General features: G+C 41.9%; 1 protein-coding gene across 1 annotated transcript in view; it reads left to right on the forward strand.

Annotated features, from left to right (window-relative positions):
- The window catches only part of kdm4ab (lysine (K)-specific demethylase 4A, genome duplicate b), a 50,542-nt gene extending 30,204 nt beyond the window's left edge, over positions 1 to 20,338 (forward strand). Inside the window, exons 20-23 of the mRNA XM_062022254.1 lie at positions 3,767 to 3,937; positions 4,013 to 4,132; positions 19,623 to 19,715; positions 19,789 to 20,338. Of these exons, the coding sequence (XP_061878238.1) occupies positions 3,767 to 3,937; positions 4,013 to 4,132; positions 19,623 to 19,715; positions 19,789 to 19,926 (522 nt within the window). The 3' untranslated portion in view covers positions 19,927 to 20,338. The remainder of the gene's footprint in view (positions 1 to 3,766; positions 3,938 to 4,012; positions 4,133 to 19,622; positions 19,716 to 19,788) is intronic.
- Positions 20,339 to 23,002: the final 2,664 nt, after the last annotated feature.

Below are 23,002 nucleotides of genomic sequence, written 5' to 3' on the forward strand. Positions count from 1 at the left end.
CAAAAGTCCCTATTTTAGTGAACACTTTGAACACCATTTAAAAAAAATTATACAGTACTGTATATCAAACAAGCCTAAGAGGGGGATGGATCCACTTTCTTTTTAATAATGAGACAAAACAACAAACAGTTTAACTGTCCTCATTTGCAGCTGCCCTGTGTAAATGCACACACCCAGTCACTAGATCTGTGGTGCACTCAAAGTTTGAAATCACAAAACTTGTAACTTTTAATAGCCAGGTCACTCCAACGCAGTGGTTCTTAATCTTGTTGGAGGTACCGAACCCCACCAGTTTCATATGCGCATTCACCGAACCCTTCTTTAGTGAAAAAAAAATAAAACATTTTTTTTCCAAATTCAAGACAAAGTTATGTTTTTGGTAACACTTTAGTATGGGGAACATATTCTAAGTAACAAATACTTAATTTAGAGTTATTTGGACACTAGGGGAACATATTCTAAGTGATAAAGACTTAATTTAGAGTTATTTGGTTAGGGCAGGGGTCGGCAACCCGCGGCTCCGGAGCCGCATGCGGCTCTTTGACCACTCTGATGCGGCTCAGCTGCATACTTGCCGACCCCCCCGATTTTCCCAGGAGACTTATGGATCTCAGTGCCTCTCCTAGGTAACTCCCAGGGAAAATATAATCCTATTTTCACTCTAATTACTAAATTAGGGGCGAGCCCTAATTGCACTGCAGTAATTGTCCTCTATGGCATTTACACATAGCGTGCCAGCCCGGCCACATGTTGTATGTAGCTTTTACTTGCACACGTAGGAGACAGCAAAGCATACTTAGTCATCAGCCACACAGCTTACACTGACTGTAGCCGTACCTTATAAAACAACTTTAACACTGTTACGTTACAAATATGCGCCACACTTTGAACCCACACCAAAAAAGAATGAAAAACAAATTTCTGGAGAACATCCCACCGTAACACAACATAAACACAACACAACCAATACCCAGAATCCCATGCAGCCCTAACTCTTCCGGTCTAGATTATACACCCCCGCTACCACCAAACCCCCCCACACATCAACCCCCACACCCCCTCCGTGCGTCGGTTGAGCGGAAGAGTTGGTGCTGCATGGGATTCTGGGTATTTGTTGTGTTGTGTTTATGTTGTGTTACAGTGCAGATGTTCTCCAGAAATGTGTTTGTCATTCTTTTTTGGTGTGGGTTCAAAGTGTGGCGCATATTTGTAACGTAACAGTGTTAAAGTTGTTTTTTACGGTACGGCTACCGTCAGTGTAAGCTGTGTGGCTGCTGACCTAGTACGCCTTGCTGTCACTTACATGAACAAGCTGAAGCTGCATTCTACATGTGGTCGAGCAGGTACACTGTTTGGGCAGACTGTAGAGGGCGCCAAAAGCAGTGCCATCACGCTCTGATATTCTGGAGTCTCCCGGAAATAATGAGAGGGTTGGCTAGTATGACGCTATCAAGCGCCATTCATTCAAAACTCGTGGGCCGCACTAAAATCAAATTTCCATATTAAAGTGTGTGCCGGTGCGTGTGTCTGAGACCCCTGGTTAACATAGCACAAAGCGATTTAAGCTTTGTATGCGGTGTTTTTCATTTTGATTTAAAAAAAATTTTTGTGGCTCCCATTATTTTCTTTAATTTGTGAAACTTGCCAAAATGGCTCTTTGACTGGTAAAGGTTGCCGACCCCTGGGTTAGGGTCAGGGTTAGAGGGTTAGGGTTACAATAAGGCCATGCCGAATAAGGCATTAATAAGTACTTAATAATGACTAGTTAAGAGCCAATATGTTACTAATTTGCATGTTAATAAGCAACTAATTAATGGTGAATATGTTCCCCATACTAAAGTGTTACCATGTTTTTTTACTGTTGCATAAAATGAACCATGCATGAACATCACCTTGTTCAAACAACAAAACCAACACAGTGCATAAACTCACAACAAACTACACACCTGCAAATCAGTCAGCTGTTGCCGTATCCGTAATACGCCGATAGGGAGAAGTTTGTATTTACACGATGAGTAGGGTGTGTTCGATCAAACCCAGGTTAAGAACCACTGCTCCAATGGTTGGGGATAAAAAATAAAATCCACTTTACCTTGTTGGGTAATCTTCTTGGCGTGCAGTGGAAGAAAGGGGGACGGGGGAAAGCAGTGTCGACAACGCTGTGGATACTTTCCAAATGTTTCAAACCACACATCTCCTGTCCATTGCTTTCTTTGTATTCATGTTACCATAGGAAAATGGCGGTAACTAGCACACAAAGAACAGTAGCTAACAGCAGCACAGTGCTGACTAAATTAGCAGTTAGCACCTGTGCTGCCGGGCACAAAATGGGTGAATGAAACATTTATACAGGGAGACAAAGTTTGTACACCTAAGGATATTTTTATTCTGTCTGTGGTTCAGAAATCAAAAAGTTCTTAAAATGAGGGATTTGTAAATCATGATTCCGCTGTACATGCTTTTTGTGAGAAAACAGTGGCAATTATAAGACAAATAGCCCTTTTAACTAATGTATGATAGGTTGTTGTTACATCATAAGCTGGATAACCAAGAGTGTAGGAAAGTGGGGATTTGATAATTAGTAGAGATGTCCGATTATATCGGACTGCCGATATTATCGGCCGATAAATGCTTTAAAATGTGATATCGGAAATTATCGGTATCGGTTTCAAAAAGTAAAATGTATGACTTTTTAAAACGCCACTGTACGGAGTTGTACACGGACGTAGGGAGAGGTACAGAGCGCCAATAAACCTTAAAGGCACTGCCTTTGTGTGCCAGCCCAGTCACATAATATCTACGGCTTTTCACACACACAGGTGAATGCAAGGCATACTTGGTCAACAGCCATACAGGTCACACTGAGGGTGACCATATAAACAAGTTTAACACTGTTACAAATATGCGCCACACTGTGAACCCACACTAAACAAGAATGACAAACACATTTCGGGAGAACATCCGCACCGTAACACAACATAAACACAACAGAACAAATACCCAGAACCCCTTGCAGCACTAACTCTTCCGGGACGCTACAATATACACCCCCCGCTACCACCTCAACCCAGCCCCAGCCCCCCCACCTCAACCTCCTCATGCTCTCTCAGGGAGAGCATGTCCCAATTCCAAGCTGCTGTTTTGAGGCATGTTAAAAAAAGTAATGCAGTGCCATGTTGGCACTTTTTTCCATAACTTGAGTTGATTTATTTTGGAAAACCTTGTTACATTGTTTAATGCATCCCGCGGGGCATCACAACAAAATTAGGCATAATAATGTGTTAATTCTACGACTATATATGTCGGTATTGGTTGATATCGGAATCGGTAATTAAGAGTTGGACAATATCGGATATCGGCAGAAAAGCCATTATCCGACATCTCTAATAATTAGTTTATATCCTAGCTTTGTGCACTGGCGTATTAATCTGTGAAAAGCAGTGTGAATTCTAAAGCTGCCGCCACAGCCTGCAAAGCTCCATAGGGATTCTTTCCAGTGGCAATTTACTTTCCTAATTGGGGACCGACATCTGTCACTTTGCACTGAAACGTGCAAAAACCAAGCGTATGTTTTGTAAATGCAAACGAGGGTTCTGTCAAGGTGTTTCTATGTAGAAGTGAAATGTGTGCCTGCATTTTTCAACTTCTTAGTGGGGACTTTCCACTGTAATCTTTTTTAAGCATAGAAAATAGAGAAAAAAATTGTTGTCATCACAGACTGGTACCGTCTAGCCTCGACCTTTAACTGTGCTCTTTTTGTCCAAAGCGTAATAAGGCCTCCATGAGAGCGCTGACAGCGGGGCAGAAGGTGATCTGTAAATACAGGAATCGCCGTTACTACCACAGCGAGGTAAAAGAGTTGACCACTGCCATCTTCTATGAGGTCGTGTTTGACGACGGCTCATACAGCGATAACCTTTTTCCTGAGGACATAGAGGTCAGTACCTTACCAGACGTCATGTGACTTATTTTTTAAAGTCCACACTGACTCCGAGTCGCTCTGTATCTCCAGAACCGGGACTGTGCTCGACTGGGCCCACCGGCAGAGGGTGCTGCCGTGTCAGTGCGATGGACCGATGGGTTGGTGTACGGGGCCAAGTTTGTGGCGGCCCACTCCATCCCCATGTACCTGGTAGGTCTTCATGACGTGTCCTTTTGTCTCACCATCATTTCCTGTCTTAATTTTCCAACAAGTCATACAATTCAGTACAGCTCGCCACGGTACGTTTGGAAAAGGAAACCTGCACACAAAGCGTATCCTATAGCTCCATCACCTTTTGTAAATAGTGTGACACCATACCAGCATGATACAGCAGACTGGTTTGACTTGCACACATTTGACCTTTATTTTACACATGTACGCTTGGCTGTGCTCAAGATACACATTTTCTGCAAGGCTGCTTGAGATACCGTGGCATTCAGGATTGACAAGGAGCCTTCTTTGTGTGCTCCCTTCTCAATTAATCACGCTTTATTTATATGGCACTTTGCATGCGTAGGCAAGTGGCAACGCAGAGTGCTTTACACCAAAAAAAAAAACAAGGAGAAGTAAACACACACAAGCACTATTGACGATAACCAAACATGGCATTTTGAACCACTGCCCCCAGCAAGTGCTGCTAGTGCTGCTCTCTCACATCAGTCATTACCTTAAACTTAAAGGGGAACTGTCCTTTTTTTAGAATTTTGCCCATAATTCACAATCCTTATGAGAGACAACAACACATATGTCTTAGAGGGGGGGGGTTACCCACATATGCGGTCCTCTCCAAGGTTTCTCATAGTCATTCACATTGACGTCCCACTGGGGTGAGTTTTCCTTGCCCGTATGTGGGCTCTGTACCGAGGATGTCGTTGTGGCTTGTACAGCCCTTTGAGACACTTGTGATTTAGGGCTATATAAATAAACATTGATTGATTGAAACATAAATAATAGTCCGCTTACAATGTAACCAATGGGAGTCATGACGTCCTTGCACTTATTCTGACCATAAAACCCCAAACTTAAAGGGGAACTGTACTTTTTTTAGAATTTTGCCCATAATTCACAATCTTTATGAGAGACAACAACACATATGTCTTAGAGGGGGGGGGGGGGTTACCCACATATGCGGTCCTCTCCAAGGTTTCTCATAGTCATTCACATTGACGTCCCACTGGGGTGAGTTTTCCTTGCCCGTATGTGGGCTCTGTACCGAGGATGTCGTTGTGGCTTGTACAGCCCTTTGAGACACTTGTGATTTAGGGCTATATAAATAAACATTGATTGATTGAAACATAAATAATAGTCCGCTTACAATGTAACCAATGGGAGTCATGATGTCCTTGCACTTATTCTGACCATAAAACCCCAAAAATAACCACCCAAAAGCGCCACCAATACTCCCCATTTACAATTCCTGACCTGAATATTAACCAAGTATTAGTGATATTGTTATTATAAGCGCTAAGGTTAAGGACCTACATTTCGCGGTGATGAGAGAACGCTAACTAGTTTAGCTGCTGTATTGACATCAACTGGTGAGCTGCTTTCTCGCTGATGAACGTTAATTCTAGATCACGGGTCCCCAAACTTTCTGATTTGGAAGCCGCATTGGGTTAAGAAAATTTGGCTGGGGGCCGGGCTGTATGTGTGTGTGTATAAGTGTGACACTGGGGCGCGATTATGTCACGTTATTGATGGGGAAAATGCATTTTTAGACAATATGATTTGCCTGAGCGTCTAGGAGACCCTGAGAGTAACAAGCGGTTGAAAATGTATTAGAAAGGACAGATTTTAAAAATGTATAAATTATATTAAAAAAAAATGTTTTTCCAAATTCTGGACTCAGGCGGGCCGTAGTTTGGGGACCCCTGTTCTAGATTATAAATCATGCCTCTCACCTTAACAGTAAAATGATGTGGACATATACTGACGGTAATATATTTACATCCTAGGAGTGGGCATCCCAGTGAGAGCAGACATTGTACAATAAGTAATCTTTAATTATGTTTGTTGACTCTCATGAAGTCTGCATGAGTAATAATCAGCGTTGTTGTTGAAGGAAAAAATGAACGTTATGAAGCGTCTATGAAATTAATGCACCGCCGAATGCTTAAAATGACCACAATGGGTAAATATTACATGTTATAATGAATGTGCCTGTTACTGCATTACATATATACATACTTACATCACGTATATTACGTTGATGTAAGTATGTATGATATTTTTTAAGTGCTTTATAGGCAGAGTAGAGCGACTCACTTCGGCTCCATTGTAAGCAGACTTTTACTCTCATTTATTTGCATAAAAAAGAAACTAATTTGTGCTCGTCTTACATAGGGATTGTGAATGATTGATTGGTTTTCAGTAAGCAGCAAGCTGAAATGGCAAGGAATTTAGTTTTTAACATCAGGCTTTAACACAATATCAGCTGAGTATTGATATTTACAAAACAGCGTTTAGATAATGTTAATTTTTTTAACCAAATCAATGAATGAATAAAGACGAAAAATAACTGACATGATTATAACTGAGTCCAGCTGTGACTACTGTAGTTTACGGAGCATAGCATAGAGCAGTCCTTTTCAACTGGTGGCCAATGCTGACCCGGGAATGACACTAGACCGGCCCCTGAGTTCAGTTCAAAACCTTAGAAAGACTTTTGCAGCAAATTATACATGAGAGCACTCCTGTTATATAGAGGAACACGGACCAGTGTAAACACAATAGCAGATCCTTGCGTTGACATTTTAATCTCCTAAAGGCCAGCGTCTACTGCAGTGAAAACTCGTGTTTTGCATAACAGGGCTATTTTTTTCTGACACAAGAAATAGACCAACAAAACATTTCCGCTTCAGAGAATGCTGGTTCTCAAATTAAGAATAATAGTAAAGGGAGGAGTCCGGCCCACCGGTCCTAAGCTTTCTGGAAAAGTGGCCCAGAGAACAATTGAGTTGAATAGCCTTGGCATAGAGCTTACAATAGGCTCTTAGGTAAGCTGATTTGGTGGCAGGTGACACAACAGGCATTTAATACAATGTCGCCTATGTCCACATTTTATAAGCTGAAATTGTCTAACTCATGTTAATTAACCTATAATACATATTGCAGTAGTTAAAACCATTTAAAGTCGTTGCTTTAAGAATAAATTATGCCCGTTATTTGGACACCTTCATTACATAAAAATCAGGAGGCTCCTGATTTTGTACATTTATTTTTTTCCCATAAGCAATTTATAGTAAAAGAGTGCGGGTACTAGACTGGCCTGCCTGTAGTCTAGACCTGTCTCCCATTGAAAATGTGTGGCGCATTATGAAGCCTAAAATACCACAACGGAGACCCCCGGACTGTTGAACAACTTAAAGGGAAACTTCGGTTTTTTTCAACCTGGGCCCTGTTTTCATAATTTTTTCTGTATATGTGAGTGCTGGATAAAACATTTTTTGAGGTCGCGCCAGTATTGAGCAGGGCAGGCAGCCTCCAGCCCAGCTAACGCTCGTACACAGGGCAACTGGCTCTCGTCAAAATTCGGCCTATAAACATGCATTTTTTTCACACTGACAGGCTCAGATAGTTACAATGAGTGTCCGACAACATACTAGAAAGGAGAAATTAACGTATGTCTCTACCTTTAGCTGGAGATCGCTGTTTGTTGTGAGCAGTGTCCAAATCTCACCACGCTACAAATCTCGTTCCGAAATCTCGCGATAACTCGCGACAAAACACCGGTGGAAAAACAGTTACCTGACTGAGGTGAAGAGAGATGACTGAAGTGATTTTCTGTTGGATTACCGAAGATTACTTCGGTAATCCAACAGAAAATCACTTCAGTCATCTCTCTTCACCTCAGTCAGGTAACTGTTTTTCCACCGGTTGGATTACCGAAGATTACTTCGGTAATCCAACAGAAAATCACTTCAGTCATCTCTCTTCACCTCAGTCAGGTAACTGTTTTTCCACCGGTGTTTTGTCGCGAGTTATCGCGAGATTTCGGAACGAGATTTGTAGCGTGGTGAGATTTGGACACTGCTCACAACAAACAGCGATCTCCAGCTAAAGGTAGAGACATACGTTAATTTCTCCTTTCTAGTATGTTGTCGGACACTCATTGTAACTATCTGAGCCTGTCAGTGTGAAAAAAATGCATGTTTATAGGCCGAATTTTGACGAGAGCCAGTTGCCCTGTGTACGAGCGTTAGCTGGGCTGGAGGCTGCCTGCCCTGCTCAATACTGGCGCGACCTCAAAAAATGTTTTATCCAGCACTCACATATACAGAAAAAATTATGAAAACAGGGCCCAGGTTGAAAAAAACCGAAGTTTCCCTTTAAGCTGTACATCAAGCAAGAATGGGAAAGAATTCCACCTGAGAAGCTTCAAAAATGTGTCTCCTCAGTTCCCAAATGTTTACTGAGTGTTGTTAAAAGGAAAGGCCACGTAATACAGTGGTGATCATGCCCTTTCCCAACTACTTTGGCATGTGTTGCAGCCATGAAATTCTAAGTTAATTATTATTTGCAAAAAAAAAATAAAGTTTGAGTTTGAACATCAAATATTTTGTCTTTGTAGTGCATTCAATTTAATGTGGGTTGAAAGGGATTTGCAAATCATTGTATTCCGTTTATATTTACATCTAACACAATTTCCCAACTCATATGGAAACAGGGTTTGTAAAATAAAATATTAAGATTGTTAAAAATATATTCTCTGTACCTGTATACAATGTTCCCTTGCCACTTCAGGGTTAACTTACTACAGTCTCAGTGCATTGCAGATTTTAAAGTACCATTGAGATTTAAGGACCAATTTAAGTTTTCATGTCAAAATTTTGTTGGTCTTAGGGCAGGGGTGGGCAATTAATTTTCACCGGGGGCCGCATAAGCAACCCGAGCAATGCTGGAGGGCCACACGACAATATTTCAATTAAATTTTGCTCAATATTATTTTTGATATACCGTAAGATAAATAATAATGATGATAATAATAATAATAATTTAATTTAACCTAACTTAACTTTATACAAAAGCAGATTGCTTTTGATGGTCACTTTATCCTGCATTATCCAACATTTTTCCCCATCAGATTTGGACAACCACCTGTTGTTAAAAATAGTTTTTAATCATATTTATTTTATATTGTTTTTTATATTGGTTTTATATGTAATTGTTTTTTCTTTTTATTCAGTCATTGGTGGAGCTAAGGATAATATTTGAATATTGTTTTTAATATTGTTGTGCAGCACTTTGGAAACATTTTGTTGTTTAAATGTGCTATATAAATAAAGTGGATTGTATTGTCACACCTGCCAGCTTGTCCCAACACCCATTTACCTCTGTGAACAAGTCATTACCTGTGGTTGTCTCTTTAATTGACTGCATCAGAGCTCTCATCCAAAGTTAGCGAAAAACAGTCCATGTCTCCGGGCATTATCAGCGCAACAAAGTCCAATAAGCACTCCTTAATAAACTCTCCGTCAGAAAACGCCTTACTTTTTCTGGCGCTTTTGTGAGAAATGACGAAACTTGTCCTGACGGCTGCATCTCTGGGGGTGTGAAATATGGCACAAAGTCCTTGTTGGGTTTGCAGTTTTACCATCAACGCATCAGCCTCCCTTGCGCACGCTTCATCAGACACATTCCGGTATTTTCCCTCGTGTTTCTTCGTGTAGTGGCGATTAAAATGATATTTAAACACAGCAACCTGTGTACCACACATTAAGCACACGGCTTTACCATTAATTTATGTAAAGAAATACTTAGCAGTCCATGTCTTGTTGGAAACACGCCATTCCTCATCAACTTTTCTTTTTTTAGCGTCTCATCACTTGTCTCTATGCACCTTCACTCACAGGTTCCCCCCGGACATACGGCATAAATAACACATTTCAAAATAAAAGCAGCACAGTTGTACTGCGCGCACGACATAGATGTTTTTTAAACTTTATTTTGTAATTTGTAATTGCGCCGTTCAATTCACTCACAATCGCACACGCGCATACGTCCACACGGAAGTAATACAAATAACACTTTTCAAAACAAAAGCAGCACCGTTGTATTGCACACTCGACATAGATACTTTTTGAAATGTATTTTGTAATTTATGATTGGCCTCACGCGGGCCGGACAGGGATGCGCAAAGGGCCGGATGCGGCCCGCGGGCCGTACAATGCCCAGGTCTGTCTTAGGGTCTATGGAGTGTTTTAAGAGCATAGAAAGTGCTTAAAAAGACTGAAATTGCATATAATTTTCATTTAAATCATAAAACACATTTTCGTTTTTAATTTTACTTTATTTAACCAGGTAGAAACTCATTGAAATTGAAATTGAAATTTCATTCGCAAGAGTGACCTGGCCAAGAGGGCAGCAAAAACAGGTTTCATAAATACAACAAAAACAGGAGCACAAATTACTTACATCATAAAAGGTTTTAATGAAAACAATTTAAAAACAAGTACAGTGCCCAATAGAAAAATGTTCTCGATTTTTAAAATGGCCTGAAATTCCCCCTATGTGATCAGTTCAGGTAACCTAAGATCCTTGTGTAATTTACTCCATGACCATGGAGCAGCAAATCTGAAGGCTTTTTTTTTTATCAAGTCTTGTGTTGGCTCTAGGAACCAACACACCAAGGACGTTCTGTTTCCTGTGTAAGGCACATTGATATACAGTATCCAGTTTTTTTCAAAAATCTGTCTGGTGCTTTCATAAAAAGCAACTCTCCATTATCTAGCAAATGCATAAGAGTGGTCATGCTTCTCCAAACTTGTAAGGAAAACACGACTTGTTTCTAAAGAAAAAGTCTTAAAGTGTTAAATCAATTTGAATTTAAGGCCTTAAAATGTCAAAAATTCAATTAAAAAATGTTTGGATTTTTGTGGATGCTCTAGCGTTACTACAAAAAGAAACTAAAGTAGGCTGCCCGGTCAGATTTAATCGCACACCACCTCTGTGCTGCCTAATCTTTTCTCCAAGTTTATACAGCAAGTGACATTAAAAGCTATAAAGGTTGTCTGTTCAGTGTTTACACTCAGTTTATAGTGGGGTGAGGAAAGCAAGGAAGATTTGCGAATGTCATCTAGTCATGCTTAGATAAAAACTAGTCCTTGTTTATTAACAATATGTTTCAAAAAAGTTATAAAAAAAAAAACAGGTACAAATATATTCATACATACCAGATACAAAATGAGCTTAGCAAATTTGAATGTTCTCCTCATTATTCACATCCAAACTCTGTTTGGCTTGCAAGCCATCATCGCCTTCTTCATCCATCCATCTTCTTCCGCTTAGCCGAGGTCAGGTCGGGGGGGCAGCAGCCTAAGCAGGGAAGCCCAGACTTCCCTCTCCCCAGCCACGTCGCCCAGCTCCTCCCGGGGGATCCCGAGGCGTTCCCAGGCCAGCCGGGAGAGATAGTCTTCCCAACGTGTCCTGGGTCTTCCCCGTGGCCACCTACCGGTCGGACGTGCCCTAAACACCTCCCTTGGGAGGCGTTCGGGTGGCATCCTGACCAGATGCCCGAACCACCTCATCTGGCTCCTCTCGATGTGGAGGAGCAGCGGCTTTACTTTGAGCTCCCCCCAGATGACAGAGCTTCTCACCCTATCTCTAAGGGAGAGCTTCGCCACCCGACGGAGGAAGCTCATTTTGGCCGCTTGTACCCGTGATCTTGTCTTTTCGGTCATAACCCAAAGTTCATGACCATAGGTGAGGATGGGAACGTAGATCGACCGGTAAATTGAGAGCTTTGCCTTCCGGCTCAGCTCCTTCTTCACCACAACGGATCGATACAGCGTCCACATTACTGAAGACGCCGCACCGATCCGCCTGTCGATCTCAACATCCCCTCTTTCCTTACTCGTGAACAAGACTCCGAGGTACTTGAACTCCTCCACTTGGGGCAAGATCTCCTCCCCAACCCGGAGATGGCACTCCACCCTTTTCCGGACGAGAACCATGGACTCTGACTTGGAGGTGCTGATTCCCATCCCAGTCGCTTCACACTCGGCTGCGAACCGATCCAGCGAGAGCTGAAGATCTTGGCCAGATGAAGCCATCAGGACCATACCATCTGCAAATAGCAGAGACCTAATCCTGCAGCCACCAAACCAGATACCCTCAACGCCCTGACTGCGCCTAGAAATTCTGTCCATAAAAGTTATGAACAGAATCGGTGACAAAGGGCAACGCTCACTGGAAACTGGTCCGACTTACTGCTGGCAATGCGGACCAAGCTCTGACACTGATTATACAGGGAGCGGACCGCCACATACAGACAGTCCATTACCCCATACTCTCTGAGCACTCCCCACAGGACTTCCCGAGGGACACGGCCGAATGCCTTCTCCAAGTCCACAAAGCACATGTAGACTGGTTGGGCAAACTCCCTTGCACCCTCAGACCCTGCCGAAAGTATAGAGCTGGTCCACAGTTCCACGACCAAGACGAAAACCACACTGTTCTTCCTGAATCTGAGGTTCGACTATCCGGCGTAGCCTCCTCTCTAGTACACCTGAATAGACCTTGCCGGGAAGGCTGAGGAGTGTGATCCCACGATAGTTGGAGCACACCCTCCGGTTCCCCTTCTTAAAGAGAGGAACCACCATCCCGGTCTGCCAATCCAGAGGTACCGCCCCCGATATCCACGCGATGTTGCAGAGTCTTGTCAACCAAGACAGCCCCACAGAATCCAGAGCCTTAAGGAACTTCAGGCGGATCTCATCCACCCCCGGGGCCTTGCCACCGAGGAGCTTTTTAACTACTTCGGCAACCTCAGCCCCAGAAATAGGAGAGCCCATCACAGATTCCCCACGCACTGCTTCCTCATAGGAAGACGTGCGGGTAGGATTGAGGAGGTCTTCGAAGTATTCCCTCCACCGATCCACAACATCCGCAGTCGAGGTCAGCAGGACACCAGCCCCATCATACATGGTGTTGACATTGCACTGCTTCCTTTTCCTGAGGCGGAAGATGGTGGTCCAGAATCGCTTCGAAGCCGTCTGGAAGTCGTTTTCCATGGCTTCCCCAAACTCCTCCCATGTCTGAGTTTTTTCCTCCCCGACTGCTGAAGCCGTACACCACTTGGCATGTCGGTACCTGTCTGCTGCCTCCGGAGTCCTATGAGCCAAAAGAGCCCGATAGGACTTTTTCTTCTGCTTGACGCCATCCCTTACCGCTAGTGTCCACCAGCGGGTTCTAGGATTACCACCACGACAGGCACCAACCACCTTGCGGCCACAGCTCCAATCGGCTGCCTTGACAATAGAGGTACGTAACATCGTCCACTCGGACTCAATGTCCAGCGCCTCCCTCGTGACACGTTCAAAGTTCTTCCGGAGGTGGGAATTGAAACTCTCTCTGACAGGAGACTCTGCCAGGCGTTCCCAGCAAACCCTCACAATGCGTTTGGGCCTGCCACGTCTGTCCGGCATCCTCCCCACCATCGCAGCCAACTCACCACCAGGTGGTGATCGATAGAAAGCTCCGCCCCTCTCTTCACCCGAGTGTCCAAGACATGAGACCGCAAATCCAATGACACAACTACAAAGTCGATCATGGAACTGCGGCCTAGGGTGTCCTGGTGCCAAGTGCACATATGGACACCCTTATGTTTGAACATGGTGTTTGTTATGGACAATCTGTGACGAGCACAAAAGTCCATTAACAAAATACCACTCGGGTTCAGATCCGGGCGGCCATTCATCCCAATCACGCCTCTCCAGGTTTCACTGTCGCTGCCAACATGAGCGTTGAAGTCCCCCAGTAGAACGAGGGAATCACCCGCGGGAGCACTCTCCAGTACTCCCTCGAGTGAATCCCAAAAGGGTGGGTACTCTGCGCTGACGTTTGGCACGTAAGCGCAAACAAGAGTCAGGACCCGTCCCTCCACCCGAAGGCGGAGGGAAGCTACCCTCTCGTCCACTGGGTTGAACTCCAACGTGCAGGCTTTGAGCCGGGGGGCAACAAGAATTGCCACCCCAGCTCGTCGCCTCTCACTGCTGGCAACGCCAGAGTGGAAGAGAGTCCAGCCCCTCTCGAGAGAACTGGTTCCAGAGCCCTTACTAGCTCAGGCCCCCCCCCCCCCCCCCCCCCCCCCCCCAGCGAGGTGACGTTCCACGCCTTCACTCCGTTAGCACTCTCTGTTTGTCACAACTTTGTACAGATACAGAGGTAGTACTGTAGATATTTTTATCTGTTTGCTCAATTCTGACAGATACAAAAACACTGCAAGTTAACCGCTAACAGTCCCTTCCTTAGACAATATAATGTTGTGCTTTCCTCTACCATTGCTAATGTTCTAGTCGTTGCATGAAAACACAATGCACCATTTGCAAAAAAAAAAAACAGTTTCATGGCAAATCTGAAAAATGGCTATTATTATGTTTGCTAATATCTTTTTCAATTGGTTTACAATAGAGAGGCTTCTGGTGTATTTAGTTAGTTTAACCGTGTTGTTTTCCAATGTGAAAGAGGAGTGAATGAATTCATATATCTACAATTCATTCTTGCCCTCTGATTTTCCTTTATGTCTTTGTACTTTCTGTCCGGTTGGATATGAAATGGTCTTCAATTATATTCATTATAATGGGTTATACTTGTATAGCGCTTTTCTACCTTCAAGGTACTCAAAGCGCTTTGACAGTATTTCCACATTCACCCATTCACACACACATTCACACACTGATGGCGGGAGCTGCCATGCAAGGCGCTAACCAGCAGCCATCAGGAGCAAGGGTGAAGTGTCTTGCCCAAGGATACAACGGACGTGACTAGGATGGTAGAAGGTGGGGATTGAACCCCAGTAACCAGCAACCCTCCGATTGCTGGCACGGCCACTCTACCAACTTCGCCACGCCGTATTATGGTCTTTAAAAAGTCTTAGATTCGACTTGCTGAAACCTGTGGAGACCCGGGGCAAGTTCTCATAAATAATTATTTCCAAGTTCTTATGTCGTGACCATTTCAAGTTCAACCTTATAAGCAGTTGATATTTTTGGAATGTTCAATGTAGTGTCTCTTTTCACATCGTCTACATTTCTGTTAAAATGTAATAATCACTTATTCTTCTGTTATTTGGATGCTTTACATTAGTTTTGGATGATACCACAAATGTGGGTATCAATCCGATACCAAGAAGTTACAGGATCATACATTGGTCATATTCAAAGTCCTCACGTGTCCAGGGGCGTATTTCCTGAGTTTATAAACATAATATAAATTTTAAAAAAAACGAAAGAAGATGTTGTGATGCCAAAAAATATCAACATAATCATAGTAGTATCGACTTGATACACGCCTGTACTTGGTATCATTACAGTTAATGTTAGGCGTAGATCCGCCAATGGCGTTTGTTTACATTGTGACGCCAGTGAGCTACGGTGTGTAGTGAAGCATGTTTAGCTATTCCTCGTCCTGCAGTGATAATGATACTTGTAAGAAACTTACTTTATTTGTTGCCATGGAGGCGAGGATTAGGAATTTAGAAGTAGCTGCCGACTGGGGCTGGATGTTAGCCACTAGCTAGCTAGCCATGTCTTAAAGTACCTCTTCCGGTGGGCATTATAACTTCACCTTTATCTTTAGTTTTTAAGCCAAAATGCGTCCATTCTCCCTTATCTGTCTACACACATCGTCTGTTTGTAAGTACTCCGTGATTGTGCGCTACCGAACATGCTTGCTGCTCGTAAACCAGCAATGTCGTGACGAGGACGGGGGCGCGGCGGACTGGTACTTTTTAGAGGCGGTATAGTACCGAATATGATTCATTAGTATCGCGGTACTATACTAATACCGGTATACCGTACAACCTTAGTTCAATGGCAGTCGTTTGCCATTTGAAAAGAACATCACCTTTTATATTTCTCTGGAATTAGCACCAGTCTCAGCTGATTTAGCTGGAACTAAGCAACATCAAATGCAGGAGCTCAAAGGTTTGCGCTACAGAGGAGAATGAACCATAGATGACCACGTCATCCGCATAAAGATGGATCGCAGTATCTGACACATTATCACCGAGATTATTTAAAACAACAGCGGACCTAATATGAGGTACACTCTTTAACACAGGGAGGAAAGACGAGGAGGACACATTGTGTTCTATCGAGCAGGTAATTAGAAAACCACTTTACAGCATGCCAATCCTGTGTGGTCTGTGCACAGCGTAGTATCTTCACTTGTGCAATCCGCCATGGGGGGAGCTGTAAATTAACTCCCGCGAAAATCAGGAAAAATACCTTGACATTTGGTCCATAAGCCGGGTGGCTCTGGCTGGGGAGTACTCATAACATTTCTTCAAGGTTGACAGGTATGATACAGTGTAAATATTACACTGTTTGTCCAAGTTAACCGTCAACAAACTGCTACTTGGCTTTTTTCTATTCTTCCATTCCTGTTCCAGGCAGCATCAACAGACTTAACTCTTGAGTGACTGTGGGTACCCTTCACCACTTTCAAACACAGATCTCACAAAATTGGCACCTTAGAGCAGTAACGGAAGACCCATATGAACTCATCTGTGCGCATTCGTAGCGCGGCACAGAATCCATCCCAACGTTTGATCAGTGACGACGTCAGTTCCAGTGTCAGTGGTGACGTGTAGAATACTTGCTGGACAGCAACAATTGCTTTCAACACGCCTTGACTTGTGTATCAGCTGGTAAAGCTTTTAAACGGTCATCGTTAAGGATGGGTACCAAATTTTATAGGTGACGGTTCACGCAAAATCGATTCCATGTTTTGATGCCTCCAGTTGCAGACTCACACAGACTCAAGCACTTGGGCGATAAACAAGAAGTCAAGCATTCAGAGCAGGTCGGAACGTCTTTGGGTATTGTTACAATTCTCCACACCAACAAAGTAAGAAGAAGGCGCTCAAAAGAACAGTGTCAGGTTCAAACACGGATGACATCTATTTAACAAGACAAGAAGCAAAGAATTAAACAGAGACAGAATTAAATTTGGCTCAATTTGAGGAGAGACGCATGAACACTGTACCCTAGGACAGTGTCTAAGCACGCTCTGCCAAAAGATTGCATGCCTCCTTCTTTTATTTGGACTTTCTCTGACCACACGGCAACAGCTGTTTCTAAGGGACGAGGGTCATAAACAGTTCACAGGAAAGATTGTAAACAGTTCACAGACAAGGTCGGTTCGAAAAATAGGTCGTAAAAGAGTTCAAAAAGAGGTTCGTAAAACAGTTCAAAAGAAGTTCGTAAAACAGTTGAAAAAGAGGTCGTCTGGAACTTGGGCAGATCCTGCCCTCTCTCCGCTTTGTAGTCCTTGGGTAAAATCAATATCTTTCTGTTGATTGCAATACATGAAAGAAAACAGAAACCCCTTCATGTTGCTTTCCATCCTACACAGTGGAGTTTTACAAGCCTTCTTGGTAGGTTCAAAGACATGTTTTTGCTTCTCGCTGGGAACTCATTGAAACACAAAGTTTTTGTGATAACTTAGATAAAATTATTCTAACAAACAGTAACTCTGGATCTTCACTGGACGTGTAACGCTTGCTAGACAGCACCAGAACATCTCCGCCGTTGGCACTGTTGCGCTTCTACCGTACAGCGAAATAGTGCACACTTTTACCAGACCTCTCGAATTTGCGCGTAATCACATAATAAGGGGAGTTGTAGCAAAGCGAACCACAAACCGTTTATTCTGTCTTTCCAGAGTAGCAGAAGCAAATTTGAAATACGTAACGGCTGCTGAACAGTAACACCGCGGAATGTCTCGGAGCTTGGCCGTCCATCAATACCCACAGGCGGGCGACAGTTGTGCCTTGCAGAATGACAGCATTAATTCACATCACCTTTTGCAAACGTTGTACACGCACACACACACACACACCCACACGCACACACACATACACACGTATTTGTTACCTTCTTGAGACCTCTGAAAAATGCCTACCTCTTTAGGACTACCCTTTCCAGATATATAAAGATTTGTATTTACAACATTAATAATATATACATACTATGCAAATATAAAAAAAGTAAGCTTTTAGTAAAATTTTTTGGGGGGGGAATTTGTAATTGGTTTTTAATCTTCATTATTTACAGTATGTCTCTATAAACATATTTATCTTATTTTTGTATTAATTTTGGCCAAAGGGGGGCATGTCAATTTCTTACACACACTTATTACATACGTTGGCCAGAGGGGGAGCACATTTAAAACCGACACACAGTCAATTTGAAAAATCCCTCCTTTTTGGGACCACCCTAATTTTGTTAGATTTCACCACCAGGGGTGCAAATGAGACATTCTCTATTAGATGCAATGGTTTTCCTTATTGGGACCATGATGTCGGTCCTAACTTGTTCACCGGTCCTTATATGGAAGGTACTTATGGTACATATGTTCCTTTTTGACTGTGCTTAAATGTATAATAGACTGTATTTATATTATTCACATGTGAATAATGCTGTATAATAGACTATTTGTTATTCACATGTGAATAATGCTGTATAAAAGACTGTATTTATATTATTCACATGTAAAAATACCTAAATGTTTATTGTCTATTGTGAGCGAACTGTGGTGCTGAATTTCCCCCGGGGATCAATAAAGTACTTTTTATTCTATTCTCTATTCTATTCTATTGATGTTTCAAGAAGGCTAGAAATACAAGAACACACACGTCTCATTCAACGTCTGCTCCCCACTACCCTGCTTCCCCAGCCTCTGTATCAGCTGGTATTTGACAAAGGACCCCATATAACTGTCCAAGATATATACCTGTAATGTTATTAGTTGGTTTTAGGCTGTGGCGGCAGCGTTCCACAGCTGTACCACATTCAGTGGAAATCCGGGGTATAGCTTCACTTTTCAAAATGCACTAGCTTGATTCTAATTTACATTGGATTTGCCATCAACATGCTACAGAGTTAGCATTAGCGATTTCACATGGCAATTTCAACACCTCTAAATGTGGTAATAAAAACTACTAATAAGATGCAAGTTTCAATCAAACAACTGGTGTGTAATAAGTACAATACTTAGAGTATAAACACTCAACATAAGAAAAGACTGGCACATTCAACGTAACGGCAAAGGCTACCTGGCAACACACTGTAGTGTATACACTACTGCCATCTAACGTCTTGGAATTGCAACTGCACGCGAAGTCAACGATATAGTACAGTACTTGGAAATGAGACACAAGCGTGTAAGAAAAAGATGACTGAACAACACAGCTCAGTGTTAAATGTTGAATAAAATAAAAAATAGATTTTTGTTTTTAAACAATTAACATTTATTAACACATTTGAACACGCACAAAAGTGCAGAAAATTGGTACCATTGAGTACTGGTGTTCATTCCTAGGTCCTGGGAATTGGTACTGTATTAATTTAAATGTGAAAGGTACCCATCCCAAGTCACCATGACGATGTCGTCGATTCTGGGAAATGAACTGATTGCCTGTGATTTCTTCATTTTGAGTCGGTGCGGTTTACACAGACCGGTGACGCAGAAAAATCACAAAGACTTTATGATTCATGTGAAAGGAATTTTCACATGAATCTAAAGCAACTTCCGTCACTCGACAAATGGTTTTGTCCAACATCTAATGTTCAACTTTGGAGTGCATGTGTTTCATGTTTCAGCCTGTTTCCTAACAAGCTCGTCTGCTTGACTTCAGGTGGAATTTGAAGACGGCTCCCAAATTTCCGCCAAGCGAGAAGACGTGTACTCGTTGGACGAAGATCTGCCCAAGCGCGTCAAGTCGCGGCTGGTACGTCCCCAGCTCTCGGCCGGGGTTGTCCCGCGTGGATTCAAACATGTCCTTTTTTTTCCCCCTCCCGCAGTCGGTGGCGTCGGACATGCGCTTCGAGCTATTCGCCCAGGAGGACGTCAAACAGAACTCCAAACGCCAACGCGTCATCAACTCTCGATACAGAGAGGACTACATTGAGCCCATCATTTATCGGGCCATCATGGAGTGAGCTCCCTTTTCTCGTCACATTTCCTGGTATGGCCATTTTTAGATTTTTGACGCCCCTTTTTAGCTTCCATGGCCTGTCAGGCTTTGGTTTGAAAACTACGGCTGGGACTCCTACTGAATATCACTCTTTCCTATCATGCTCTCTGTAGATTGGTTTTCCTTTTGCTTAGTAATTTATTTTGGGGGAAGAAGCCATCAGCCAATAATCAAGTAGGTCAACGTTTGCACTACTTCCTGAGGCAAGATGTTTTTTTCCTACTCGTGTCAGCTAAACCGACAGCTACTTAGTCACTGACTTTCCTTTCCCGGAGGTGAATTTTTTAAAGAGACACAGACGGATCGGCTGTTTCTGTCCCATCAAACTGTTTGTCCAAAAAAATTAAACATTACACCTGAAGTGTCAACAAGCCTGACATTTTCCTCCCATCGTCAATCATCTGTTCATCCGCATCTCAACTGTCAAAATGGAAGCCTTACTTTCCCCTCGATCACCACCCGAAGCTTAAGATGTATTTTTTTGACTACTACAAGATTAACTTTGTCCTTTTCACACTCTGTAGAAAACCCGCAGATGTATTTATATTTATTAAATTAGGTTTTCAGACACACTCTTAGAGCTTTCAGGCTTTTTCGCTCATTTGGAATTTGTGTGGTGTGAATCTGATAAAGCAAAAAGCACTTAACTCCCAACATGGCCTCCAAAAAGCTGAGCTTCTCTCCTGATTATTTGTATTTTTGTCTGGTGACAGCTTGCGCTAGAGATGGAGATCTTATTGTTGACACTTCAAGATATAGTGAGGATGGTCATGGACACTCTGTAAACCTCAACGCAGTAAAGTTTGGGATAAAAAAAAACCCACCTTGTATGTCTGTGTGATTGATAACAAATATTAGAACAGGTGTGGCAAACTCGTCTTTAGTGAGGGCCACATTGCAATTATGGGTGGGGCCCCTTGCAACAGTAATTGTGTGAATGCTCCAAAGCATTCATATGGTTTTCTACACCAAAATTCATCTATTTATTCTTCTTCTTCTCCATATTTTGGCGCTCTACCTTCCACATTTTTCATCCGATTCAAACAGTTCCAACTTCAAACTGTTCGGCCTATTCGGGAATCGCGGGCTTTCCCTTGACAAATTCCAAAAATTACCAGATTTCCCAGAATTCCTGGTTTTCCGGGACATTTTTCCCATTCAAAATTAATTGACCATTTTTTTAAAATTCCACCATTTCCACCTTTTTCAACCTATTCAAACCATTCCACCATATTCCACTCATCCTGGACATTCAAACTAGAATTTTTCCAAGTAAAAAAAAAATTCCAGTAATTCCAAGAATTCCCGTTAATGCAAAACCTTTTTTAACCCTTTTTTCTGGCGACTACTCCTTCCATATTTTAAAACCCACTTCAACCGTTCCGCTGTCCAAACATTCCTCTTAATCAGAACAAAAAACAAAATTGTTTTTAGAACTGGAAAAATTCCTGGTTTTCCCGAAATTCCAGGAATTCCGTAATACCATTTCTCAATTCAACATGTTACTACTTCAACATTTCTCGACCGAGTTTGAAAAATTCCAACACCAACCATTTCAACTCATTCAGACCATTCAAGTTTTTTTTACCATTTTCCAAAAAATTCCCGCTTTTCCCGAAATTCCCCAATTTTTGGGAAATTCCCATTGAAATCAACGGGACATTCTTCAAAGTTCCACAACTCCCACATTTTTCATCTGATTCAAACTGTTCCAACTTGAAAATATTCAGCCTGTTTGGGAATTGTGTGCTCTACTCCAACAATTCTAAAAAAATTCCAGGATTTCAGTTCAACTTCAGCATTGGAGCATTCACACGCAATTCCTTCAGGAATTGCCTCATCTAGTTATTTATTAATTTAAATGTATATTAGCCTCGTCACACAATCTGCATAGGCAATTGTTTGATTATTATAATTTTTGCCAAAAAAAAAATATAATTTGCTTTAAAATCGTAAATCAAGGTGACAGCCAGTTATTTACGGATTTTTTTTTTATCACCAAAAATGTTTGAAATATCTTTTTGCATGCACAGATAATAAAGTTTGGAAGATATGCAGCAGAGGTGCTAAAAAAGAGACGATTAACATCCAAATCACAATTTTTATTTATTTGATTCTAAATTGATTCATGATTTTTGAGAATTAAAAAAAAACCATTCATACGGTATATATTTTTTTCTTTTAAAGAATCGATTTTTGTATTAAAAACATAAAACAACTATTGTTAATATTATTAATATGTATACTGTTTTTTCAAATACAATTTTGGTATTTGAAAAATACCAAAGCTGATATTGGGTTGGAGTTGCTCTATTTTATTTATTATATGAACATTTTGAAATTTTTGTAAAAACTAAAATAAAGAGGACTTTTTTAAAGTACATTTATTTAGACCATCATTGTGCATTCAGTTCAAACATCAGCAGAGAAGAAGAGTAACCTGTTTTGAAATTGTTTTATAATAGTTTATATACCAAAAAATAGTACATGAAAGTCGCGTTTAATCGAGAATCAGAATGGAATCAAAACCTGAGGACACCAAAGATTCCCAACTCTACCATGCAGTGATTTTCTCAGTTCAAAATGAACAGATCAAATACATTTAGCCAGAAAATAGGCAAATCATTTCCAGCTTTTGGCGGGCCACATAAAATGCAGTCACATTTGGCACCCAGGCCTTGAGTTTGACTCATGACTGCACTTCAAATAGTTTCATTTTGTTGAGTAGCATCGTGCTGATGCTGCAGAGGCAAGCCAGGACTTGGAAACATTGGATTTGTTGAATGACTTCTGACCTGCTGTCACTTTCTTTAGACAGCTGAATAAGGCTGCAGCTAACGATTATTTTTCTATCGATTAATCTATAGATTATTTTTTCGATTAATCGGTTAATCTATAGATTATTTTTTTCCATTAATCTATAGATTATTTTTCCTTTTACCGATTATTTTTTTATTCAAAATGAAGATGAAAAAATAAATGTAGGCCCGTTTTTTCAAAAGGCATGGCTTTTATTTACAAAAAAAAAGAAGTATGGCCAC

Source organism: Entelurus aequoreus, linkage group LG16, assembly GCF_033978785.1.
Source record: "Entelurus aequoreus isolate RoL-2023_Sb linkage group LG16, RoL_Eaeq_v1.1, whole genome shotgun sequence".
NCBI lineage: Eukaryota > Metazoa > Chordata > Actinopteri > Syngnathiformes > Syngnathidae > Entelurus > Entelurus aequoreus.